The following is a 24,053-nucleotide window of genomic DNA, read 5'->3' as shown; positions in this document are numbered from 1 at the left end:
GAGGGTGGTTGGGCTCCTCCTCCACCTTCTCCAGGTCTTTTGGAGGAGACAGGTAGACAGGCTTAGAACCCCTGGAGAGGAGCTGGCAGCTCACTTACCCTTAGGTGCAGAGTCCTGGAGGTGTCCTCCTTTCTGGCATCAGCTGGGTAGGCAGGACTGTGTCCTCTTGAGTCACCTTGGGTCAATCCTGCCTCTTCTTGCCTCACGGGCTCTGCAGTCTGAATTCACCTTCTCAACACCCAGCCCGTGTTCCGCAGCCTTACAGCCAGCCTACTCCTCCCTGTGTGAGTTCCAGCAGTGGCTCACGCCATGACATTTCCTTACTACCAAGTCCCTTGACAAGCAGAGCTGCCTCAGTGTACACCCACCTGCTCCGTTACCTGCACTGGCAGTCCCGTAATATTCCAGTTTGTGGAATGGGGCAGACCCTAGGAGGCAAAAGCATGCCTCTCAGCAGCAGCAGCCCCCATCCCAAGGATACCCTGGCCCATCTACCAGCTTTCTGTGGGCTGTGCCTGGGATGGGACAAAAAAAAAAAAAAAAAAAAAAAAAAGATCTACACATTGGTTTGGCAAAACGGTTTCTGAAAATGCTTTAGCTTTATGTGGGAATAGGTATAAACCTCATTTTTATGCTGTATTTTATATCTTAGTTGTGTTTGAAAATGTTTTGATCTTTGGAAACATCAAAATAAATAATGGCATTTGTGGTATATAGTGTGATCCTATGTGGTGACCAGCCAGGGTGCGGGCCTGGCAAAGTCAGGATGCTACAGTGAGTCACTAAAGACCACAGAAAAGCCATGTACGAAGAGGAATCTTCAAATCCCTGCTGCTGTCACCTTCTGAACAGAACCTCCAGGCCCACTCTGGGCAACAGCCAATGTCAGGACATCGGTGGCCAGTTCCAAGGACACCCAAAGGCTTTCTCTGCACGGTTCATTTTCCCAGCTGCTTAAAGGAAGAACTGAAGTTCTTGGGCTTGTGGTGATGATGGCTCTTGAACTTCTTGGTCAATGAGGTGAACTGCTTCTGTGAAAGCAGAAAATAGTGACCAGGGCCTTTGCAAGTCCACATGGAAGGAAGGCACTGTGTGTCTAAGGCTGAAAAGCAGCCTGTGTTCTTGACAGTTTTCCCTTTTATGCTGGGGCAGTGTGTGGCCAGAGTCACTCCAGACATTGTCCACCTGGCTTCTCTAACAGAATCCTCACTCCTGTCACTTAGAGAAGTGGTGCCCAGCAGCTAATCCTTAGTCCTGTGTTGTGGGGCACCCAGCTCAGAGCTGAGAAGCCATTGGTCAGGACCTGCTCCTGGAGACCTTCTGAAGTGGCCTCAGCTTCCATATTTATAGGCTGTTAGGTTGACAGTGCACTACTTGCAGAATTTGTTAAAACTATGGGGAGCACTAGCTGTCCAGCCTCACTCGGCCAGGCTGTGTAGCCCTCCTGACCTCAGCACTGTGCGGCACACACTCACCTTTGTGAGTTTACGGCTCCTCTTGCGGTCCACTTTGACTTCTCTCCTCTCCCCAGTGCCCTTCTCTCTCGACTGCTTTGGCTTCTCTTCCTCTTGGTCTGTCAGAAAGTCTTCAGTAGTGTCGTTCTCAGGCTTGCCCAGATCTTTTTTTGTGAATAGCTCAGCTGGGAGGAACAAACAACCTGCCTGAGCTACGCCACAGGTAAAAGCATCGCTTTCCTGGGAAACCTGGCTAACAGATTAGGACCACAAGATACCTAGCAGGAGGCGAACAGGAGGGCAGGAATCGGGCTGTGCCTACTCACGTGGGTATAGGTCTGTCATGCTGTCATCACTCAGGGATCCTCCCTCATCACTGGAAGCTGGCTCCCAGAAAGCTGTTCTCTGACCAGGTAGCCCATCTCCATCCATGTGGTCCTCCCTCTTCCTCTTCTTGTGCAATAGGCAGGCAGGGACATACTCCACACCTTGTTTCTGACACTCCTCATCTAAGAGACCAGCAAGCTTACTTACACTGGTGTTCTCTTGGTACGAAGCTAAGCTATGGGCGGTATTATGGCAGTGTTTTATTCCTCTACCCTACTGGACAGACATGGACAACCCGGAACCTCTGGACCTAAGGGTCAGCTGACTGATCTTCTGTCTCCTGAGTCTGACTTCATGGAAGGCCTTGCTAGGGCCTATCCTCAGGTCCTAAGGAGGCATAGCTTCTTGGGCTTCCCAGTTGGTCCAGAACCATCTCCTTGGGTGGGGGACACCAGCTCTAGCCATCATTGATCTTGGGGTGACAGTCTAACTGGAACCTGGCATCTCTAGGGTCTTCCACTTCATCTCTGCCATCTGCTCCCAGGACCACTACGGTCTGTCTGCTCATGAGTACCAGCACAAGGTCGTCTCCCGGTGTCCTCAGCAGGCCACTACTATGAAGTGGTCTCACTGCCTTCTGGCTCCATCTCAGCTCCAGCTTTATAATTCTCTCTCATGGGGATCCCTGCCCAGCACCTCCCTGTTACAACCCAGCAGATGACAAAGCTAACAAAGGCACATCCAAGCCGTAGCTCCAGGATGTGTGGGAAGATCATCTGGTTGTGCTGCACAGGACACAGTCTGTACATTCCGCCCGATGGGTAGGAAAGAGGCAGTGCCATCCCTGAAGCCTCCCGCTTATCCCCAGCTTCTGCATCTCCCCTACCTTCCCAGCCCTCCTTGCCAAGGCCTGGCTCTGCCTAACTCCTTCACCCCCGTAGCCTCCCAATGACCTAATCTCAATCACTTTCTCACCCTCATTGTCCTGTGGTGGCATGGGAGACCTTCCTTTACATCCCTAGTCCTCAAGCTGGCCTTATCTCAAGTCTCCTGGCCTGGCACCATCCTCCCTCCCTAACCCTCCTGGAGGTTAAAATACCACAAGAGTCCCCCCACTCTCAACCACTTGGGATGCCTTCCCACCCCTGGCTGTGCCCATCAAACACCAGGTCTGTCTGCAAGTCCCTAGAAGGCTGTTTGCACCAATCTAGGTCCTGACAACAGTCCCCAAGGCTCTCCTGCAGTATCAGATGACTGGATCCTGGAGTTTTGGCACTGTGGCCTCAGCCTGCTGTACCACTCACCACAACTCCTTCCCAGCCCACTTCTGGCTTTACAGTGGTGAGGTCAGGAGCCACTCCACTACCCTCTCATAAGCAAGACCAACCAAGTATACCAACAGTGGACAATGAAGGAGGGTCAAGGCACCTTTCTGGTTGGGGGCAGGGGACACGCATCCTCAAGATAGGTAACAGGTGACTTACATTGATGAAGTGCTCTCTGATACCTCCGGCCCTGGACATGCCTCAGCACATGCTCTGGGGACTTGTTGATGTGCCTCAGGGTGAGTTTGCAGAACAATTGGTGCCTAAGGGCAAACAGAGGGGTATGGAGGGACAGTGCATACCAAGGACCAGACCTGTGGGCTCCACCATGACTGCAAGCTACAAACACCCGAAGTTCTCCTGGGGGCTGCTCTGCGTTTAGTCTCAGTGCCTGGACTTTGACAAGCTTCCCAACCACAGGGCATGGCTATCTATTATCCCAGCACTCAGGAGGCAGAGAGGCAGACTGGTATCTGAGTTGAGGTCAGCCTGGTCTACATAGTGTATTCCAGATCAAGTTACAGTCTTACTTTCGAAAACAGCTTCCCAAACAATTCCACTCAGCATCTGGGATTAAAAATCCAGATTGTCACCCAAGAAAAACTGCTCCAGGGTGAATGTAAGGGGAAATGGCTCAGGAAGTCCCATGTGAGGATATATCATCCACACAACCATAGCGTCCCCAAACGGTGAAAGTGGCACTGTCAGCCTGGCCTCGGGTGACTATGTAAGGGGAAGTGTCAGTAGAAGGCCATTATACATTCAGAAGAGGGAGCACAGGCTCTGCCCCCAGGCGCTGGCCGGCCACCTACGTACAGATTCTTTGTGCTGGGCACGATGTGTGGCTCGAATGCTGTGTAATCGAAGGCCGGGGAGGCTCTGGACAGCCGCTGGTACTTCTTGCCGCTGGTGTAGACCTGAAGCTCCGGCAGACGGCAGGGTAGCTCATGGCCGGTTAGAGAGCAGCGTACCTGTGGATGGACCGCCTGTCCACAAGTGGTTCTTGCCAGCCCCGCCCCTCCCCTGTCCCGTCCTCCGGGTCCCACTGCTTTCCAGGCACAGTACTCCCGGGTCCCACTCCTCCCCGGCAGGCACGGTCCTTCCGGGTCTCACTCCTCCCGAGTCCCGTTCCTTCCTGGTCCTACTCCTCCCTGGCACGGTTCTCCTCAGACCTTCTGAGTATTCGGCAGCAGCCTCAGGCTGGGGTGCTGGCACAGGAAAGCCCGCACATCAGCTGGTAGTTCTTCCATGATCTGAGATGCTCCTCTGACACCGCTGCTACCACGTGGGTCAGAGCGCCGTCCCGTCCCGGAAGCAGATTTCTCGGTCCCGGAAGTGTTCAAAGATGGCGGCGGTGAAGGCTTTCTCAGTGCTGCGGCAGAGCTTGACGCGGTGGCCCCAGTGGTCCTGCCCGCGGCTGGTGAGCGAGGGGACGTGGAGGGGCCCGGGAGAATCGAGCCTGGAGTGGAATGGGGCCGAGGAGGACCCTTCCCAAGAGGGCTTTGCCTGGGGTGGAGCAGGGCCAGGGGTGGACCCTGCCTAAGAGGCTCTAGCCTGGGTTGGTGCTGGGCCGGGAAGGACCCTGTCCTGTACCTAGCCCAGGTGCACGCGCTTGGCGTCCCTGAGGTCCCTGAGCTTAGAGCCCCGCGGCCTGTTCGGTCCCCGCAGGCCCCGCTCCGCGTTTCCAGAAGGAACATCCTCGGGCTTTCTTTCCGCTCAGGTGAGAAGGGCTCAGACCTGGGTGCGCTTGGACACCTGCCTCCATTCAGCCCGCAGTGGTCTACTGGGAGCGGATTGGGCACAGGTGCTGTTAATTGCTCCTTTCTTTACATCCTCTGTGGGCATTAACCCAAGTCTGCTCGAGGAATTGGCCACCCAGTTCTGTTCTAGGCCTTCTGACCCCATGCCAGTATTGTAAAACTCCCTCCAGGGATGGTGTGGAGACCAAGCAGGTGCTACAGTTCTACTGCTGAAGCAGCCGCCGCTAAAGCAGAGGACGACTCTTTCCTCCAATGGTTCCTGCTTCTCATCCCTGCTACTGCTTTTGGCCTGGGGACTTGGCAGGTGAAGACCAGGGTCTAATTTGGGTATCTCTGAGCCTTGGACCCCACTGATGTTTGCTTAGCTCATGTTGTTTCTGTAGGTCCAACGTCGGAAATGGAAGCTGAAACTGATTGCAGAATTAGAGTCTCGAATAATGGCTGAGCCCATTCCTCTGCCTGCCGAGTGAGTGTGACTGCCCACCCAATCCATCCCACTTAGGAGCAGCGTGGGGCCCTGGCTTGTTTGGTGTCTTCTCAGTAATTTCTGCCCTTGGGCAGGGTCCTCAAAATTTCCCACCAGACTGGCTACTGATTGCCTTTATGAAACTGCCAAAGAGCCGGGCGGTGGTGGCTCACGCCTTTAATCCCAGCACTCGGGAGGCAGAGGCAGGCGGATCTCTGAGTTCGAGACCAGCCTGGTCTACAGAGCTAGTTCCAGGACAGACTCCAAAGCCACACAGAAACCCTGTCTCAACCCCCCCCCCCCCCAAAAAAAAAAGAAACTGCCAAAGAACATGGAACATAAATAGGAGGGATGTATTTTTGATGCCATATTTCCCTTTTCAGGTCTTTCAAGGATCCCCCATAGTGGTGAGGCTTAGGTACTTAAGATATGTAACAGGTGAAGTTTGACTCAATCCATAACTTTCCTTGCAGATCCACATTCTCATATGGCATCAGAGGCTGGTGCTGAGATCACCTCTATGGAGGACACAACTTGTAATCTGATGATCCTCACTGGGCCTTTCTTACCCTGCCTGGTGGGGCTTGGTAGCTTTGCCAACATTCTTAGACACGCCTGGCTTACCCACAGCCCTTCCTCCTTGTAGCCCAATGGAACTGAAAAACCTGGAGTACAGGCCAGTGAAGGTCAGGGGGCACTTTGACCACTCCAAAGAGCTGTACATGATGCCTCGGACCAAGGTGGACCCTGCTCGAGAGGCCCGTGATGCTGGCCGAATCTCCTCCTCAATGGAAAGTGGAGCCTATGTAGTTACTCCTTTCCACTGCTCTGACTTGGGGTGAGTAGGCTATGGCCTGGCAGCTTCCTTCACCGTGCTCAACCAACCTTCAGACCCTGGGGAGTCCATGAGATTCAACTAATACAGCCGGATCATTTCCAAGATCTCCAGTTCTGACATTAAGCAACTGTTTTAGCCAGTTGATAGGGTTTGAGTCACTGAGGCTGTGTTGGACTGGATCCACAGAACAAACAATTCTGTCGAACTGTCCTGTAGATGTTGCAGTGACCATTAATGATGATCTGTGCTGGAACCCTCCCTCACTCAAAGGGACACTTTTATTGTTTCAGAGTTACCATCCTGGTTAACAGAGGGTTTGTTCCCAAGAAGAAAGTGAATCCAGAAACCAGACAGAAAGGCCAGGTAAGAGATAGGCTTTCAGCTTGCGATATTATAATCCACCCATTTTCCATGTAGGACTTCTGTCTCACCTTTCTTTGTAGGTTCTTGGAGAAGTAGACCTAGTTGGCATAGTGAGGCTGACAGAAACTAGGAAGCCCTTTGTCCCTGAGAACAGTCCAGAACAGAATCACTGGCATTATCGGGATCTGGAAGCTATGGCCAAGATAACAGGCGCAGACCCCATTTTCATCGATGCAGACTTCAGTACGCTGTGGCAGCCTGGACCCTCCCACTTCTTTCCCTGGCACCTAGTTTGTCTGGGGCAGAGGAACACCCAGTTGGCCTTTAGTAGGGAACTGAAGAGGAGTCCCATTAGAGGTGGACATTAAGTTCTATTGTCTCTGCAGAGAGTACAATCCCTGGAGGACCCATTGGAGGGCAGACAAGAGTCACTCTTCGGAATGAGCACATGCAGTACATCATTACCTGGTTAGTCCTCCTTCTGTCTTGTTACATCCCCCCCCCCCATACACTGTATGAGCGGACAACTAAACTTCTTTCAATCACAGGTATGGACTGTGTGCAGCCACATCATTCTTGTGGTTTCAAAAATTTGTGCGGCGGACACCAGGTGTGTGAAGTTAACAAACCTGTTCCTATAAAATAAAGATTGTTATTTTTAAACCCTGGCTTGGTTTCAAGACATTTTAAGCACATCAACCCAAATAACCAGACATCAGATGGAAGTTTTATATTTATGTACAGAAAACTCAGCAGTACATTTAACCCAGTTTAGTGGCGAGTTCTTTGGCCTTTGCCTTTTCCAGCTTGGCAATTCGAGCCACAGATTTAGGACCCAGGACGTTGCCTCCCCAGTGGCGGCGGATCTGAAATACAGATACAACAAGTCAGTTTGGCCTATTCTCTAATACATGCACACATCAGCTAACATCCCATATTCACTGACTCCAAGTGGGCAACCCAAATCTGACTGCTAAAAGCACCAACCAATCCCATGCTCTGTATAGAACTGCTCACCTCATCATATCTGTCGTTGTAATTGGTCCTAATAGCTTCCACCAGCTTGGCCAGAGCACCCTTGTCTTCCCTGGCAAAGAAGGGAGAAAGGCCTTGTTACTCTTTAGGAAGCAGACACAGGAATAATTTTTCTGATACAAGCATCTTATTTTTTTGCCTCAGACACAGAATGACAACACGCCTGATTCAGGTGAAGAAATTCTTAACCATCATTGGCAAATGGTCCAAAACCTGGGAGGGTAAGGGAAGCTTAAGGACAAGCCCGAATACTCACGAGTTAACCTGTGTGAAGGCAACAGTGGTGCATGTCTTCCTATGGACCAGCCGCCCCAGCCTGGCCTTTCCCTTGATGATGCAGTAGGGGACCCCCATCTTGCGACACAGAGCAGGCAGGAAGACCACCAGCTAGAAGCAAGGATACTTTATAAGTGTTTGGGAGCAGAAGCAGTAGCCAGCTACCCTGCTACTTTGTGGCAAATGCTCAGGGTTAAAAAGCTCATGTGATTGCACATCAAAGCACTTCAGTCAAAGATTCACATCATAGCAAGAGCCACACAAATGGATTCCTCACCTTCAACTCACAAAACCAACCCCACCCTCCCACAGGACCCTGGCAGTACTGCACTTGATGCTTAAACCACCAGACCTACCTCAATGGGGTCTACGTCGTGGGCAATCACCACCAGCTGAGCCTTCTTGTTCTCTACCAAAGTGGTGACTGTATTGACGCCTGGAATACACAACATACAACCACTTTGCCTGAGTGCTTGCTTGGGCTGCTAGAGTCACAAAAGCAGTTCCACAAGCTGTGACTCAGGGTTAAAAAGCTCGATTTCACTCTCCACAGTGCTCTCAGGTGAAGAAATTCAGACATCATCGCACAGCCTGCCCCACCACCCCTCCTTTCCCAGGGATCCACTTACCCGCTCGAAGGACAGGTGGTCTCTTAGTCGGGACATCCCCTTTGCCGGCAGCTTTCTTCTCAGCACGGGCCAGCAGCCTCTGCTTCTTTTCCTGCTTGGTCTCTGGCCTGTACTTGTGGGCAAGCTTAAGCAACTGGGTAGCTGGGAAAACATTCTTGAGTTAGACTTGAGGCTTGTGTCTTTTAAGTCTGCTACATAGCTTCCTGAGTGTGGTCATGTGGCGGGCAGTCTCTTGCTCAGGCCCAATTCTAACCTGTCACTTGAAAGGCATTTTACATATACAGGCCTTGTGGAGGGTCTCTGAACCCTTGTACAACTGTGGCATAAAAGAGTTAAAAAAAAAAAAACCCATCCTTGTGGCACCCCTTTAACCCAGCACCTGGGGAAACAGGATTTCGAGTTCAACGCCCGCCTGGGTCTACATTTTGAGTTCAGAACAACCAATACTACAAGATGTCAAAGAACCCTAAACTATCCTAGTTTGGTACGTGCAGACGAGAAGGCTAGGTCAACCTTGGGCATCTCCCGTAACAGCTTCCCCACCTTACTGAGCTTGAAGATAGCTGGCTGTTTAGAGCAGAGTGGCTGGGGACCCCTTTCAACCCTCCCCAGCCACTGTATAAGGGCGCTGAGACCCTGCAGCAAGCACCCTTTTCCTTCGCTAACCGTAAAAATGACAACTTAGGACCAATCTCATGCTCCAGTGACATCAAACCGGCCGCTTTTCAAAATCTCACCTGTTTGCCGGTCCAGGGCTTGGGTGAACTGGTTAATGGCTGGAGGAACTTTGAGCCGCTTATAGAGGATGGCCCTCTGCCGCTGCAGCCTAATGTAGCGGGGCCATTTGACGAAGCGCGTGAGATCTCTCTTGGGCTGGATGTCCTGCCCTGGGAAGCAAGAGTGACACCATCAATCAGGAGTCATCGCTGCGCGGGGCTACATCTGGGCGCTCGGGAGGGTGGGTGCTGGTGCATCAGCGATCTTGGTGGTTCAAATGTCATCACTGCTTTTCTGATAGCAAATATTCTTTTACATCATCTGCACACAACGCCACATCCCGCTATAACCGAAAGCCATGGCCTGCCAGCAGGCACGGTAGCCGAAGTTCCCGCTGTGGCTACGTGAAAACCAGGACGGCCACCGCCGGCTTGGTTCCGGCCAGAGTAAACCCCAACCCCCAGGTCCCCTGCAGCCACCGCCGCGTTCTCGGGACAGCACTCGCCCCACTTCTTACCAATGCCGAAGTTCTTAGGCCTCTTCTCAAACAAAGGATTCACCACCTTCTTCGCCTCCTGCTTCTTCACGACGGCGGGGGCCGGGGCCACCTTCTTCCCCTTGGCCTTCTTTCCCTTGGGCTGAACACAAGAGAGAAAGCCCGTGAGGCTGTGTCCTCCGTCGTCGCCATCCCATCGGGCGGCAGGCTCGTCCCCTGCGCGCCGCTCGCCGCCGCTCCCTTTCAGCGCAGGCCTCCGAAGCGCCAAGCGCGGTCGCGGAACCCGGGAGACGGCGTCGGGCGGCGGATGGAGGCGGATGAAGCCAAGGAGCTCGATCACTCACCATCTTGCCGGGCTGGAGGAGAGAGAAAGAAAAAGGGGATTGTGGGTAATATGTAAGCAGCTTCGGAGATCGCGAGAGTTGTCGCCTGCGCGGGATTTCGGATTTAAAGCGACTGGATCACGCCGCATTCTGTCGGCGGAAGTGGGGCGGGGTCTGGGCGGAGCCTGCGGAACGGCGGCTGCTCGTTCGCCGAGGGCTGCTGGACCAGGCAAGGTACCACAGGTCCCGAGTGGTTGCGGGTGTAGGGAACAAAACCCGAGCGCGGTAAAGGGCCCGCGTTCGCGGAGGAAGCTGATGTAGCGGAATCCCGCTCCCCACCCCCGCAGGCTCTGTGTGCTCGTTTCGGGTCTGACCGGACTGTGGCTGCTGTCACCCGGGACCTGCCATGGCCCAGCAGAGAGCCTTGCCCCAGAGCAAGGAGACGCTGCTGCAGTCCTACAACAAACGGCTCAAAGACGACATCAAGTCCATCATGGACAACTTCACCGAGATCATCAAGACCGCCAAGGTGTGTGGTCGCTGTTCCGAGGCCAAGGGAGAAGGCAGGAACTGGCGGCGTTCCCTGGGGTCTGGGTACATGAGTTTGGATTCTGTTGAAGGGGTGGGGATGCAAAGGGAATGTGATCAGTTCGGTGCGGGTGTGAGCGACGACGCGTCAAAAGGTCAGCAGGTGGGGCTGGTGGGGCTCAGTGGTTAAGATCATTGCCTGCTCTTCCAAAGGTCCTGAGTTCAATTCCCGGCAACCACATGGTGGCTCACAACCATCTGTAAAGAGGTCTGGTGCCCTCTTCTGGCCTGCAGACATGCACACAAACAGAATATTGTATACATAATAAATAAATAAATAAATAAATAAATATTTAAGAAAAAAAAAAGGTCAGCAGGTGAATAGAAAAGCCAAATAAGGACAGGTGTGGGTAGAGCAGAGGGCTGTGGCCGAATTGCCAGGGCTCTACTTTAGTTTCCCCATTGCCGTAGATTCTTGTGATGACTGATGAGTTTACTCCTTTAATACAAGTCCTCATTTTGTGGTGACCCCCCACCACAAAGTTATTTTTGTTGCTACTTCATAACTATAAATTTGCAACTGTTATTATTATGAATCGCAATGTTGAGAGCTGCTGCTCTATGTCTGAGATGCCTCAAGACCACTGAGGTCTGTGTCCGTCTCTAACTGGTCTATCTGTAATGTAAGCTGAGAACAACAGTTCAGGCTTTTTTGTGAGGAAGCCTTGCTTAGTTAGCTACTCAACATAGTTGTTGCCATTGTAAGGTGCTTGCCTAGCAGTTACAAAGCCCTGTATTCAGTCCCTGGCACTGGATAAACTAGATGTTGGCACAGTTCTTTACTGTCAGGATTTAGGAAGTGGAGGCAGGAGGATCAGAAGTTCAGGCCAGCCTGAGTTACATGAGACTTTGCCTTAAAAACAAAAGATTAAAAAAAAATGTCTTTTTACTCCTTTATTGAACATCTTTTTTCCTGTAAACTTTCTCAAAAAGACTTGCAGTGTCCTTTTTATGTGATGAAGTCACCTATTGTCACCCACAGAATGAGAGGGGGTTGGAGTGGACATTGCCAGCTGTCTAGATAGGAAGTAGGGTTCTGGGTATGCAGGAAGGCCTGATAGACAGGCTGGGGTGGTGGCTCTTGGGGTGGAGGCAGTGGCTATTAGCTGTTGGGTTCCTGTCAACCAGGCTAAGCCAGGAGGCTGCCTGTGCTGATTCTAAGCTTTTTTATTTGTCCCCAGATTGAGGATGAGACACAGGTGTCGCGGGCTACTCAGGGTGAACAAGACAATTACGAGATGCATGTGCGAGCTGCCAACATCGTGAGTGGCCAGGGTGGAAAACACCCCTGTAGGGATCACAGATGGACCAAAGGAAAACAAGAGAAGAGTGGGGCGGGGCAGAGGAAGTTGCCCCTGGTGGGTACTGGGGTGGGTGGGTGCAATAGACATACAGCCTTTTCCATCCTGTATAGTAGTCAGGAGGAAGGCAGCCATTCTTGCTGACAAAGGTTCCCCAAGGCTGGTTGTGACTGGAAAGGCAAAATGGCCTTTTGTCGTATGTGAAATGGCGTATGTGAAGTGTGAGCCCATCTTGATGTTCCAGGGAAAGCCCAGTAGGTCAGTGTCTGTACAGTGGGTACCAGCAAATGACACCATGTGGGGCAAAGACCCCAGGGAATCCTGCCCAACTTGCAGTTGTGCCATCTCTGGGAAGGAATGGGTCAGGAGGAACCCCAGGGCATGGTCTTCTGTTGACTTGGAGTTGAGTGCATGGGATGTGTTCATGGTTGGGGCGGGAAAGCTTGAAGTGAGCAAACTTTTCCTATCCCACCTGTGGTCAGGTGGGTTCTGACCTTGCTTTCCCAGCCCTCTGTCCTCACAGATGACTCTGTGCAGGCTCTGACTCTTTGCTGATCATGAAGTTGAGACTTGCAGAAACCCACGGTTGGCCCAGCACCAGTTACACAAGGCAGGGCCACCATCTCCGTCTCCTCTCATGCTTATCCTGATTATGATGGTGGCAGGTCCGAGCTGGCGAATCGCTGATGAAGCTGGTATCTGATCTCAAGCAGTTCCTGATCCTTAATGACTTCCCATCTGTGAATGAAGCCATTGACCAGCGTAACCAGCAGCTGCGCGCCCTGCAGGAAGAGTGTGATCGCAAGCTCATCACCTTGCGGGACGAGGTCTCCATCGACCTCTATGAGCTGGAGGAGGAGTACTACTCGTCCAGGTACAAATAGGGCTGGACTCGCATGAAGGTGGTACCTGCTGCCTCCCCAGGCTAACTAGGGCCTTCAGGGCCTTGTGTTTTTCCAAGTCCTCCTTGACAGCAGAGCCCCTGATGGACAGACAGTCACAGCCAGCCACCAGCTGGTGCCCAGGCCTTCCCCTCAATGAAGTGGGGTGGAAAATCACAGGACTTGGTGTCAGCGGCCAGAGAAGGACATCCCCAGGAGGCGAGGAAGTCTCCTGGGCAGTGCAGTCTGCCTTCCTGCTCTAAATCTCTGTCTTGACACTTTAGCCAAGGCTGTATTGGCCCCTGTGGCCTTCTGGGTCTATAACTATGTCCACTCCGTGGGACATCACTGCCTACTGCTTGCCCAGAGATTCAGTTCTATGCAGATATCATCAAATTCCTCAGTGTAGGGGTGGGGAACACTGGGAAGGAGGAGGAAGGAGCTCAAGCAGAGCGGCTCTGAGAACTGGGCTTGGGTACTTGGATATCCTGTTTCTGGTCAGCTCAGCCTTATGGAGGTGTCAGACCTAGGATAGCGTAGGTAGGATCTGTCACCTAGTCCTCTGAAGGGCCACTTGAAACCTGACAGTTTCTGAGCTAGAGAGGCCCTGAGAAATTAGGAGTACAATGTGAAATATGTGGGAAACTGAGGCTGGAGAATGGAGGCCTGGCTCACATCCTCTCAGCTTGAAATTCAGGTTCCGTCCAGCAGCACCCTCTCCCAGGCAAACCTGGCTTCCCCTGGTGGTAGGTGTGGGCTCCTGCTGCACAGAAGATGTCCAGAGCTGGGCAGTATGTGATCTAGGGCTTGTTTTCCCCATCCTAGTCTTCAGGGTCACTGCCAACTGGGGCAGTTCTGGGGCTGTCCTTGATCCCAATATTCATCAGCTTAGCAAATGAATGGGACCATCTCTTCTGCTCCCACTCACCAGGATGAATTCTTCCTGTCGCTACCCTTTAGACAGTTACTGCTTCAAGGGCCCCTGGGTGGATCAGTCTTGGGGCAGTGACTTAGCCCTGCTATAGGAGTTGATGGAGGAGGGGATGAAATTGCTTAAGACAGAAATACAGTGTGCCAGGTTTCCAAAGCCTCAGTCTCTGCATCACCTGCATGAGTTTCTGAGACAACCAGCGTTCCTTTTGGACAGTCACCTTTTTCATATTCCTCATGATATGGCAGCGGCCCCTCTGCCTATGAATTACCTTAAATGGCAGGGCTCTTCTGTGCAGGGCCAGTGGGGTTATTCTGTGTGCCCACACCACCACCAGCTGCCCAGCTTCCCTTCTGCACAGCTACTCCTGCCTATATACTCACTGCTTGCTGATTCTGGCTTTGCCTCCCCTCCACTCTCCTGGGATGCTACTCTTTTGGGTAGTTCAGAGAGGGACTGTTGGGGGCAGGTATGTGGCTAGGGCCTTGTGCAGATTAGAAAGCTGTGGAAACAGATGTGCTCCAGGTAACCTGCCATGACCGCTGAGACTTAATCCTTGCCTCTTCCACCTCTAGTCTTTCCTGTGTAGCATGGGGAAATGGAGTGTGTGAAAGTGTGGGGCTCAAAGCTGTAGGGCTGGAGCAGTTGGTGTGTACAGAAATGGACCTCTGTTCCTGACTTTTTATAGTTAGGCCCATTCCCTGATAGGAACAGACAGGTCTCTGCCATGTTGAGCTCTTTGTAAAGTCTTATCACTGCCATACTGTTAATGGGTGGGCAGTCAGGATGGGAGGAGACCCACAGGGATGGGGATTCGTTAGTGTCAGGAAGGACATGTGGCCCATGGGGAGAGCTTGCCTAAGTCACTCGGTCTGTTGATGGCATCTTTTTGACTGCAAGGGCAGCCAGAACTGGTAGCAGAGGGGCTAGCACAGAGGAGAGGAAGGGGAGGCAATCAGGTGATGTTCATTTCTTAACTCTGCATCTGTCTTGCTTTCCCCTCCCTGGCTTTCCTCTGCCTGCTCCTGTCATTCCTGGGGGTTTCTTGTGGTGGCAAAGCTCAAGTCTCTGCGAAGCTAATGACCTGCCTCTATGTGAAGCTTACTGGAGGCTGGACCTCGACACAGATTCTGCTGATGGCCTCTCAGCCCCTCTTCTGGCGTCCCCGGAGACTGGTGCTGGTCCCCTGCAGTCTGCAGCCCCTGCCCACTCCCATGGTGGTGGCCCTGGCCCCACAGAACACACCTGAGCGCTCCCCAGGGCCCTAGTTTATCAGAAAGGAAGTCCTGTGGGTGCCCGCTTCAGTCTTAGCTCCCACTTCGGGATCAGGAACCACTGTAGCCTTAGGGACCTGGCCAGGCCAGGGCCAGTTCCCTGATGGTTCAGGAATGCTGTTCAGTTATTTACAGGCAGATGGATGGCCCTTCGTCTCTAGTGGCTACCTTCCTGACTGCCAGATGGAAGTTGGTCCCATTGAGGACCTTGAATGGGGAGGTTGGCTGGTGATAGAAAGCCTCAGTCTGTTGAGAATTAGGAGGTGCTCAGTAGACCTTAGCCAAGTCCAGCCACCCATATTTGACTCAAGCTCCTGTATAGAGAGCCCTGTCCACTGCCTGGTGCACAATTGTTTGTGCCACAGCTGGACAGTCCTAGCAAGACCGAGGCAGCTAGCTAGCCAGGGCATCTTCCTGGATTCTGACACCATTTTCATTCTGCTACTTTTGTGATGAAACTGTTGAATAAAACATTACCTTTTTGTGCTGTTCATTTTTCTTTCCTGATCAGTCTAAGATTCCCCCGGGTTCCTCAAGCAACAGCCCCAACTCTGATGTGGGATTGCCCTCTGTATGCTGTGAAATGTTTTATTACCATTGGCTAATAAAAGAAGCTGCTTCGGCCTATGGCAGGGCAGAATAAAGCAAGTGGGAAATCCGAACAGAGATACATAGAGAGAGTAGGCAGAGTAAAGGAGACACCATGTAGCTGCCGAAGGAGAAAGATGCCAGTAAGCCACAGCCTCATGGTGATACACAGATTAATAGAAATGGGTTAATTTAATATGAAGAGCTAGCTGGGAATATGCTAATATGCTTAAGCTATTGGCCAAGCAGTGTTGTAATTAATCTAGTTTCTGTGTGATTATTTGGGTCTGGGCGGCTGGGAAATGAAAGAACAGTCTCCGCTTACACTCCTTGTATAGCTCCTCTCCCACTAGCATCTAGTAGGTCCTTGACATTTGGTAAAGGAATGAAAAGTCTGCCATTACTTAAGTTATATGAGTGCAGCACTTGTACCTCCGGTGCCACCTATTTCTGCCACCTCAACTTAGTGCTGTCATATCTGCATCTTGAAGTAGGCATGGGCTTGAAGAGGTGTGTCATGCCTAGAGCCACAGGCTGAGAAATTAAGTGGCAGAAACAACTAGGAACTCAGACCCCATTGCCTCTCAGTACCAGGCTCAACACTGACATGCAGAAATCATGACACTGGGGTGTGTGTTTGCCTTCAGCCTGTCACTCCTAACTATACCATGAGCATGCTTCATTCATGAAAGCCATCCCGGGTCTATGAGGAACATGGGCTGGTCACCAGGTGGCCCAGCACCTACATAGCCAAACAGAAGGTAGCACACAAGTGGGTAGCTGGGGAAGTCACTGCCCCATTGATGGAGTTTTCCATCAGAGTGATGTCTGCAATATGTTAACTGTTGGAAGAACCGATGAGTGTCACCGAGAAAGCTTAGGCACAGGGTAGAGGACTTAGGGAGGCACCAGAAGCAACGGTTCAGAAGGGGTTCCAAAAACCTTAATGAAAGACTGATTCTTGTGTTTTATTCTGTTTGGCCAATTCTGTCCTTTATATTTAAAAGCAAAGCTTCTCATTTAAAGGACACCACTGTCTTCCTTCAGCTTATGCTGCTGGGGGCAGAACTCCCCGGAGAGAGCCAGGGATTCAGTTCTCTAGGAACTCAAGAGTCAGTGATGTAACTTCTGTGTGACCTTTATTTTTATTTTTTTTCTCACGAGCATTAATTTGTGAGTGATCCTAGATGAATTACATGCTATGTAGCACGTGTATAGCAAGGCCTGTATAGGCCCTACTAAGGACTCGCTCTTCCCTCCATTTCCTCGTACATACGCCATTTCAATGCCATCTGCAAGGGGATTTTCATCTCTAAAGGCCCAATGCCATCAAAACAATTGATACATGACTACATGTAATCTAGATTCCACGCCATACTCATGTGTGGTCCCCCCCCCCCCCCCCCCCAGATACCGGTTTGTGTTTTGCTCCGTGTGGCGGAGTGGTCGTGGGGTGTTGGGCATCCCCTGCAGGCTGGATTCTGGGCTTCAGGTGGATTAGCTGGGAAGGAGCTAGAACGGCTTCCGTTCTGTCTGGCGGGGCCGGCTGGACTGAAGTCCTGACCTTACAGGTTGCTTCTTTCAGAGGACCGCCTCCAGGTTAAGTACTAGCCGGCCCCTCAGGCCTGGCTAATCGATCTCCGGGTGGGCCGCGGGTGCGTACTTGGCGGCTTCTGAGGGCTTCCGAGGCTAACTAGCTTGCTAACCGAGAGTGAATGGAGACAAATACTTTGGGTGGTGACTTCCGGTGCTCCTGAACTAATAACGAGCATTGGCTTGGCGGCGCCTGCGCACACAATATTTCCGGCGTGGACAGGCTGGGCAATCGAGCGCTAGGCTGTCGGCGCCTACGTTCAGGGTGCTTCCGGCGGAGCTCAGGACCGCAGAACCTCCGAGCGTGGCCTCCAACCATGGCCTCTCTGCAAGCCAAGGATGCGTATCTGCAGGACTTGGCCAAGAAGATCTGCACACAGCCTGGCCCCGAGAGGCAGGGGAGCAAGTGGGGTAAGGCAGCCTACCCGAGCAGCCTTTGGGAGTGGATGCCGTCGCACGGGCCCGCTCTCCTCGGTCGGAACCCTCCACGCGTGCTGCAAGAATGAGCGGGTACCGGCGGGGACAGCTACGGCTCCTGAGGGCGCTGGGCGGTGATGGAGGGAAAGGTAGTTAGGGAACTACCAGACTCAAACGGAAAGAAAAACGTACTCGCTTAGTGAAGTGTGACGAGGTCACCGAGTTTTCTCACTGGCATGTTTGTCAGCGCGTGTGATTCACGCGTTGAAAGAACATGCACTCCGTTCTTGGGCCTTTAGTTTAAAATGCTAACATTCCCTCATCATTGGAAGTGGAAGTAAATCGTGCATCATAAAGAGTTCATTGCCGGGCGGTGGTGGCGCACGCCTTTAATCCCAGCACTCGGGAGGCAGAGGCAGACGGATCTCTGTGAGTTCGAGACCAGCCTGGTCTACAAGAGCTAGTTCTAGGACAGGCTCCAAAACCACAGAGAAACCCTGTCTCGAAAAACAAATCAAAACAAAGAGTTCATTGCTGCTGGTTGGTGGGAGCCTAAGGCTGAGGACCCCAAGGGTAACGGCCCGCAGGCCTGTGTGGACTACACGGTAAGTTCACCTCTGCATGGGCAACTTCAGGGAACCCATTCAAAAAGTAAAAAAGAGGGGCTGGAGAGATGGCTCAGCGGTTAAGAGCACTTGTTACTCTTGTATAGGACCCAGATGCAGTTTCCAGTGGACACATGACAGCTTACAACAGTCCCTAACTCCAGCTCCAGGGGGTCTTACGCCCCCTTCTGGCCTCCACTGGCACCAGCACAGTTATGATGCACAGGCACACATACTTAAAACATTCATAAAATAAGAGTAAATGAGTCTTTTGGGGTGGGGACGGGAAACAGTGAGAATCATGGGCCACATGCCCTTAGTACCAGTACTTGGCAAACAGAAGCAAGGCAGATCACCGTGAATTTCAGAAACCCACAGCCGTCACCTTCAATAGTTTATTCTGGAGCCCATTTTGAATGACCGTGGCCTGGGAACATGGATTTAGGTTACCCCAAATTCCAGTTTTCAACACAGAATGTTCTTGAAGCAGTTCCTTTAAGCTTTACGGAACAAAGAAAGCCAAGGCAAGTTTAAAATACATTGGTGTGTGTATCAGGTGGTTATGGTAATATGAGGGCCCAGGTGCTGATGACATTTTTGTTTTTTTGAAACGGTTTCTCGCTGGACGGTGGTGGCGCACGCCTTTAATCCCAGTACTTGGGAGGCAGAGGTAGGTGGATCTCTGTGAGTTCAAGGCCAGCCTGGTCTACAAGAGCTAGTTCCGGGACAGGCTCTAAGGCTACAGAGAAACCCTGTCTTAAGAAAGAAAGAGAGAGAAAGAAACAGGGTTTCTCTGTGTAGCTTTGGCTGTCCTGGAGCTCTGTAGACCAGGCTGTCCTCAACTCAGAGATCAGCCTGCCTCTGCCTCCGGCTCCAGAGTGCTGGGATTAAAGGCGTGTTATGCCCAGAGCGATGGTGTTATTAACTTTTAGGTTGATCCGCTAAGTTAATAGCTTCCCGAATAGTTTTTTATCTGTTAGTCACAGATGTAGAGGTGGGCTGGGAACGGATTATTTATGGGACTAGAGCTAACTAGAGATGAGGTCATTTCCTCTGAACCTGCAGCATTCCAGCCTCTCTGCACCACTGGGTTCTGATGAGCCCATCAGTCTTTGCAGACACAGCAATGGCGGGCCATTGAGTACTACCGAAGGCCAGTGTGGTTAACCAGTGAGCTTTATTGGGGTGACTTCCAAGAGCAGACATAATTACAAAATAGCTGTAGCACTAAAGCCCACCCCAGCGTGGGTGGTGGCTCTGCAAAGCTGGAAACCTGGAGTGCACTGCACAGCTTGCAGCGCAGCGGGTTGGAGAGTTTATTCCACGTGGTCCTGCTTGACTAAGAGTCCCTTGGCCTTCCTCCTGTAGTCTTGGGGAAGAAGGGGCTAGTGAATCTGGTCAGTTTCAGGACTTCCTGAAGCCTTGATGTCTAGTTCCTGAGTTTACAGAGCTGCCCTTCAAGATGGAAGGGTTTGTCTAGGAGGAACTTGCTATAGATGAGCCTAGGGTTCAGCTTTGGGCTCGTGCCGGTGTCCTTGTTTGTTCCTGGAAGTGTATTTTGGTGGCGATGACTGAAACCAGACTTTGCGTTTCACTCCTCATGTGCAATCTGCTGGGTCAAGTGCATGAGTACAGTTTGGACTTTAAAAAAAAAAAGTTAGTTTATTTTTGTTTTTTTTTTTGAGGCAGGTTCTTGCTGTGTAGCCCAGTCTGGCCTCAAACTCTCAGCAATCCCAGTGCCTTGGCCTCCAAATCTGGGATTACAGATTTGTGGCCACTGTTGCCCAGGCAGTTGATGGTGCCAAGCTCAGGATAGGTGGCACTAGCTTAGCCACCTGGTCCTCTGCATCGCTAGGATCAGTGCCTCTGCGGGATCTTTCTTTGCTGAGTTGGTCAGAGAAAAGGGATTCAGCTTGGTTTGCATTTCAGCTGTCAGAACAAAACGCTTGGAAGCTGCCGGGCCCCCCAAAAAGAAAAGGAAGAAAACACAGAAGAAATCTCGGGACCAGGAACAGAAAGCTGCAGAGCACAAGACCAAGCCCCCAGGGAAGACGGCTCCCACCTCTTCTAGGGCTAAGAAGCCAATGGTATCCAAACAAGAGAAGAACTCCAGCTCCCTGGAGTCTCCTAAAGGTGAGGGACTCCAAAAGCGTGCATGATCAGGGCTGGGCTGGGGCCTAGAGGCAAATGTCCCCACTGCTCAGAAGAACCTTCAGTGAGGGAAGATGATAGGGAGTGGAATGGACAGGCACAAGAGCTCTTGATGGTACAGGGCTACACCCCGTGTCACGTGACAAGGTGACAACAAGCACTGTTTTGGGGCTGTGCTGGAACTGGCTGTGGCCTGTAAATCCACAAGCGGCGCTGGGGAGGAAGAGAGAAATGGTGGTGGTTGCTGGGGAGCGCTCCCCTTTCAGCATAGGCTCCTTCCCTGCAGATGGCCAAGCCGCAGCACCTGACTCTGTCTTTGCACTGGATTTCCTGCGCCAGCGGCTGCATGAGAAGATGCAGCTGGCCCGGGGCCAGGTGAGTGGGGAGTGTTCCTGAGCTCCTGGAGCAGGCTTGTCGAGTGCTCCGCCCCTCCAGTTCTCTGCCAACCTAGGGTGTGTGGCACTGTAGTTGGTCTTTTGTTCTACTCTCTCTTTGGGGGCCCACCACCCAGCTCCCAAATACTTATGAATGTCCAGCCTTAGCTTGGCTTATTTCTAGCTAGCTTTTCTTAACTTAAATTGTCCCATCTACCTTTTGCCTCTGGGCTTTTACCTTCCTATAAACTATATACCTCTCCTTCTTGCTCCATGCCTGGTTGTGTGACTGACCTCTGGGATTCTTCTCTCTTCCTTGTTTCCCTTCTTGCTTTTCTTCTTCTCTCTGCCTGCCAGACCTGCCTATTTCTCTCTCCTGCCTTGCTATTGGCTGTTCAACTCTATTAGACCAGTCAGGTGTTTAAACAGGCAAAGTGACACGGCTTTACAGAGTAACAAATGCAACATGAAAGAATGCAACACATCTCTGTATCATTAAATAAATATTCCACAGCATAAATGAATATAGCACATCTTTAACTAATATTCTACAACAGGGCACTTCTTGGCTGAGGTAGCAGGTGTAGTTCCTTTCTTGAGTACCTCAGTCCCCAGAGACATCTGCCTCCTGAATGCTCTGTGTCCCTCAGAGAAGCATAGCCTCCTTCCTTTGGGGAGCTGCCTCCACTGATGCCATATGGGTAGAGTTGTTCCTCTAAAGGTTAGTGTCCAGAAGCGAGGTGACCTGACTAACCTTGACATAGTGCTCCCTGGTGCTGGCTTCCTCTGTGCCCATCCTCCACCCTCCCTTGCCGCTCTTTCTAAGGCTCTTCTTTGAGCTTTAACTTCTTACCCTCTCCAGGTTCCTAAGAGAGAGAGGGTCAAGGCTCAAGGCCCTCTGTCCTGCAGCGCAGGCCTGGGTTGGTCTCTCTGGCTGTGGTACAGGAAGGGGTAGAGAGAGCACTCATCCTGAGTCCGTCATGAGCAGAATATACAGTGGTTAGGACAGACCCTCCATAGAAACCCAGTCTAAGTACTGAATTCTCGGACAGTGCAAGGTGAAGCTCTGGTGTGCTGGGGGGAGGGGGAGGCTGGGAACTGGAGCAGGGGTTCTTCCTAGGGCTTCCTCACCGCTGGTGCTATTTGGATCTGGGCAGCAGGTCATATGCTGGTGATGCATGGACTTGTGGCCTGCGTGAGGATTTTCTCTCAGCCATATGCAGACGACTTCGAGATTGAGTGAGTCCTCATCTTTTATGTTTTACCTTTCTCCCTCAGGGTAGCACCAAGGAGCTGTCAGCTGCCACCTTAGAGAAAAGACAGCGGAGGAAACAGGAGAGGGAACGGAAGAAGAGGAAGCGGAAGGAGCTTCGAGCAAAGGAGAAGGCTGCAAAGGCTGAGAACAAGGAGGAGCCGGCTGAGGCACCCCCAGATGTGGCCTGCAAGGAGCCGCAGGAGTCAGGGCTTATCTTTAATAAGGTGGGGGCTGCGCAGGCTGAATGCCTTTGGCCTAACTTTGCACCTTGTTGTTGGTATAGGTGCATGTTGGTGACTCATCTAAGGGAGCAAAAGCCGTGTCATTGGTCTGTGTCACCGGTGAGATCTGTGTGCAGCTCACTGATGTGCCCCTTGCCTGCAGGTGGAAGTGACTGAAGAGGAGCCAGCCAGCAAGCCCCAGCGGAAGAAGGAGAAGCGGCAGAAGGTGAAAGGGAACCTGACACCACTGACGGGCAGGAACTACAGGCAGCTGCTGGAGCGTCTGCAGGCACGGCAGGGCCGGCTGGAGGAGCTGCGAGACCAGGATGCAGGCAAGGCCCAAGAACTGGAGGCCAAGATGAAGTGGACCAACTTGCTGTACAAGGCGGAGGGTGTGAAGATCCGTGACAATGAGCAACTGCTGAGGGACGCCTTGAAGCGCAAGGAGAAGCGCAAGGCACAGCGGCAGCGCCGGTGGGAGAAGCGCTCAGAGCACGTGGTAGAGAAGATGCAGCAGCGTCAGGACAAGCGGCGCCAGAACCTGCGCAAGAAGAAGGCTGCGAAGGCTGAGCGGCGGCTGCAGAAGGCCCGCAAGAAGGGCCGGATACTGCCACAGGACCTGGAGCGTGCAGGCCTCTCCTGAGCAGCTTGCACCTGCCACATTCCTGGCCAGACACCTAGGTGACAGACCGCGGGTCTCCTATGTGAGACTGATGCGTTCTTGCACCACACAGCCATAGTGAGGGCTCCAATCGTGTGCCAAGAGGATGTTTTGCCATCGTCCTTAAGTAGAACAGTGTCCTCCAGTCCTTGGGAGGGATGAAGAGGATCTGTGCCCAAGTCTTATGAGGGTGTGTGTGTCTGTCTGTCTGTCTCTGTGTGTATGTTCATGTTTCAGAAGACTCCAGAAGCAAAGTAGTACAGTTGAGGTGAGCTGCCCACCTGACCTTCCTACCCACCTGTATTTCCGGTAGCCATGAGAACAAAAGGCCTTGACTACTGCTTCAGTGTTCACAAGTCCCTGGCAACAGAAGGGAGCCCACAGGAGTTCTCAGGGGAATATGATCCTGTTAGGTCTGTCTCTGGGCCAGAGCTTCAAAACCCAGAGTCTTTCTGGGATCTGCAGGGTATGCCTTGGGTAACATGGCCTCCTGTGAGCCACTTGCTGTCAGAGGCTTGGGAAGTAGTAGTGTGCTGGCTAGTTTATGTCAGTTTAACATAAACTAGAGTTATCTGAGAAGAGGGAGCCTCACTGAGGAGACAACCTCACTGGACTGGCCTGCGTGCAAGTCTGTGGTCCACTTCCTTTACTGGTGAATGATGTGGCAGGGCCCAGTTCATTGTGGGCAGTGCCACCTCTGGGCTCGTGGTCCTGGGTTAGATAAGAAAGCTGGCCATGGGGAACAAACCAGTAAGCGATGTTCCTCTATGGCTCTTCCTTTAGTTCTGCCTCAAGGTTCTTGCCCTGACTTCTCTTGGTGATGTACTGTACCTGGAAATTAACATAAAATAAACCTTTTCCTCCCCCATGTTGCTTTTGGTTACGGTGTTTTCTTTTATCACAGCAACAGAAACCCTAAGATAAGTCAGTGTGGTTTTGGTGGCAGGGAGTCTGGGCAGAATGGCTACTGGGGTGCTGGCCAAGGCGAGGTTGTGAATGGAGGTGGGACGGCTGTTAGCCAGTGAGAAGAATGGACGGACTGCAGGTGCAGTCACCCTCCCAGGGGAGCGCATGGGTTCAGGAGTGGGTGGTCGGGCTGGAGTATCTTTGTAGTACTAAAGGCTAAGTAAGCAGATTAAATGATTGTTGGGTGTTATGACATGTGCCTTCAGTTCACAGCACTCGGGACAGAGGCAGGTGGGTC

General features: G+C 52.1%; 5 protein-coding genes and 3 non-coding genes across 15 annotated transcripts; 3 read left to right on the top strand and 5 right to left on the bottom strand.

The window, feature by feature from the left end:
• Positions 1-759: 759 nt before the first annotated feature.
• Positions 760-4,401, bottom strand: Surf2 (surfeit 2). 2 transcript variants are annotated; one of them, XM_041674670.1, is made up of 6 exons: positions 4,279-4,401; positions 3,923-4,077; positions 3,266-3,369; positions 1,781-1,963; positions 1,476-1,639; positions 760-1,031 (listed from the first exon to the last, which is right to left on the bottom strand). In XM_041674670.1, the coding sequence occupies exons 1-6, from the start codon at positions 4,354-4,356 to the stop codon at positions 939-941; spliced, it is 777 nt and encodes a 258-aa protein (XP_041530604.1). In that variant the 5' UTR covers positions 4,357-4,401; the 3' UTR covers positions 760-938. The 2 variants fall into 2 exon arrangements, with proteins under 2 accessions (XP_041530604.1, XP_041530605.1); XM_041674671.1 differs by having other exon boundaries at positions 760-1,028.
• A 37-nt stretch (positions 4,402-4,438) lies between these two features.
• Positions 4,439-7,201, top strand: LOC121462668 (surfeit locus protein 1). Of its 4 annotated transcripts, none has more exons than XM_041674435.1 (9): positions 4,443-4,526; positions 4,775-4,826; positions 5,037-5,170; positions 5,250-5,332; positions 5,979-6,170; positions 6,461-6,533; positions 6,614-6,776; positions 6,920-7,001; positions 7,082-7,201. In XM_041674435.1, exons 1-9 carry the CDS (start codon positions 4,452-4,454, stop codon positions 7,149-7,151), a joined length of 924 nt encoding a protein of 307 aa, XP_041530369.1. In that variant the 5' UTR covers positions 4,443-4,451; the 3' UTR covers positions 7,152-7,201. The 4 variants fall into 4 exon arrangements, with proteins under 4 accessions (XP_041530373.1, XP_041530369.1, XP_041530370.1 ...); XM_041674436.1 differs by having other exon boundaries at positions 5,017-5,170; XM_041674437.1 differs by lacking the exon at positions 6,614-6,776.
• A 47-nt stretch (positions 7,202-7,248) lies between these two features.
• Positions 7,249-10,068, bottom strand: Rpl7a (ribosomal protein L7a). The gene is made up of 8 exons (XM_041674440.1): positions 10,031-10,068; positions 9,708-9,828; positions 9,211-9,360; positions 8,474-8,614; positions 8,201-8,280; positions 7,825-7,955; positions 7,551-7,620; positions 7,249-7,399 (listed from the first exon to the last, which is right to left on the bottom strand). Exons 1-8 carry the CDS (start codon positions 10,031-10,033, stop codon positions 7,295-7,297), a joined length of 801 nt encoding a protein of 266 aa, XP_041530374.1. The 5' UTR covers positions 10,034-10,068; the 3' UTR covers positions 7,249-7,294.
• On the bottom strand, positions 8,027-8,097 carry LOC121463186. Its single transcript, XR_005976405.1, has one exon. It is a non-coding gene; the product is annotated as a small nucleolar RNA SNORD36 (small nucleolar RNA).
• On the bottom strand, positions 8,358-8,432 carry LOC121463185. The gene has a single exon (XR_005976404.1). It is a non-coding gene; the product is annotated as a small nucleolar RNA SNORD36 (small nucleolar RNA).
• On the bottom strand, positions 9,443-9,516 carry LOC121463188. The gene has a single exon (XR_005976406.1). It is a non-coding gene; the product is annotated as a small nucleolar RNA SNORD24 (small nucleolar RNA).
• Positions 10,069-10,180: 112 nt separating the features above from the next.
• Positions 10,181-15,659, top strand: Med22 (mediator complex subunit 22). Of its 3 annotated transcripts, none has more exons than XM_041674442.1 (4): positions 10,181-10,538; positions 11,779-11,859; positions 12,564-12,772; positions 14,770-15,659. In XM_041674442.1, the coding sequence occupies exons 1-4, from the start codon at positions 10,416-10,418 to the stop codon at positions 14,957-14,959; spliced, it is 603 nt and encodes a 200-aa protein (XP_041530376.1). In that variant the 5' UTR covers positions 10,181-10,415; the 3' UTR covers positions 14,960-15,659. The 3 variants fall into 3 exon arrangements, with proteins under 3 accessions (XP_041530376.1, XP_041530375.1, XP_041530377.1); XM_041674441.1 differs by having other exon boundaries at positions 11,779-11,955; XM_041674443.1 differs by lacking the exon at positions 11,779-11,859.
• A 1,759-nt stretch (positions 15,660-17,418) lies between these two features.
• Surf6 (surfeit 6) lies at positions 17,419-23,717 on the top strand. Of its 2 annotated transcripts, XM_041674654.1 has the most exons (5): positions 17,419-17,576; positions 20,117-20,320; positions 20,625-20,713; positions 21,991-22,191; positions 22,352-23,717. In XM_041674654.1, exons 1-5 carry the CDS (start codon positions 17,483-17,485, stop codon positions 22,829-22,831), a joined length of 1,068 nt encoding a protein of 355 aa, XP_041530588.1. In that variant the 5' UTR covers positions 17,419-17,482; the 3' UTR covers positions 22,832-23,717. The 2 variants fall into 2 exon arrangements, with proteins under 2 accessions (XP_041530588.1, XP_041530589.1); XM_041674655.1 differs by lacking the exon at positions 20,625-20,713.
• Positions 23,718-24,053: the final 336 nt, after the last annotated feature.

Source organism: Microtus oregoni, unplaced genomic scaffold, assembly GCF_018167655.1.
Source record: "Microtus oregoni isolate MIOR12 unplaced genomic scaffold, Mior012 000025F_ref0000491, whole genome shotgun sequence".
In the NCBI taxonomy this organism is placed as follows: Eukaryota; Metazoa; Chordata; class Mammalia; order Rodentia; family Cricetidae; genus Microtus; species Microtus oregoni.
This window is presented reverse-complemented; position numbering and strand designations above follow the sequence as displayed.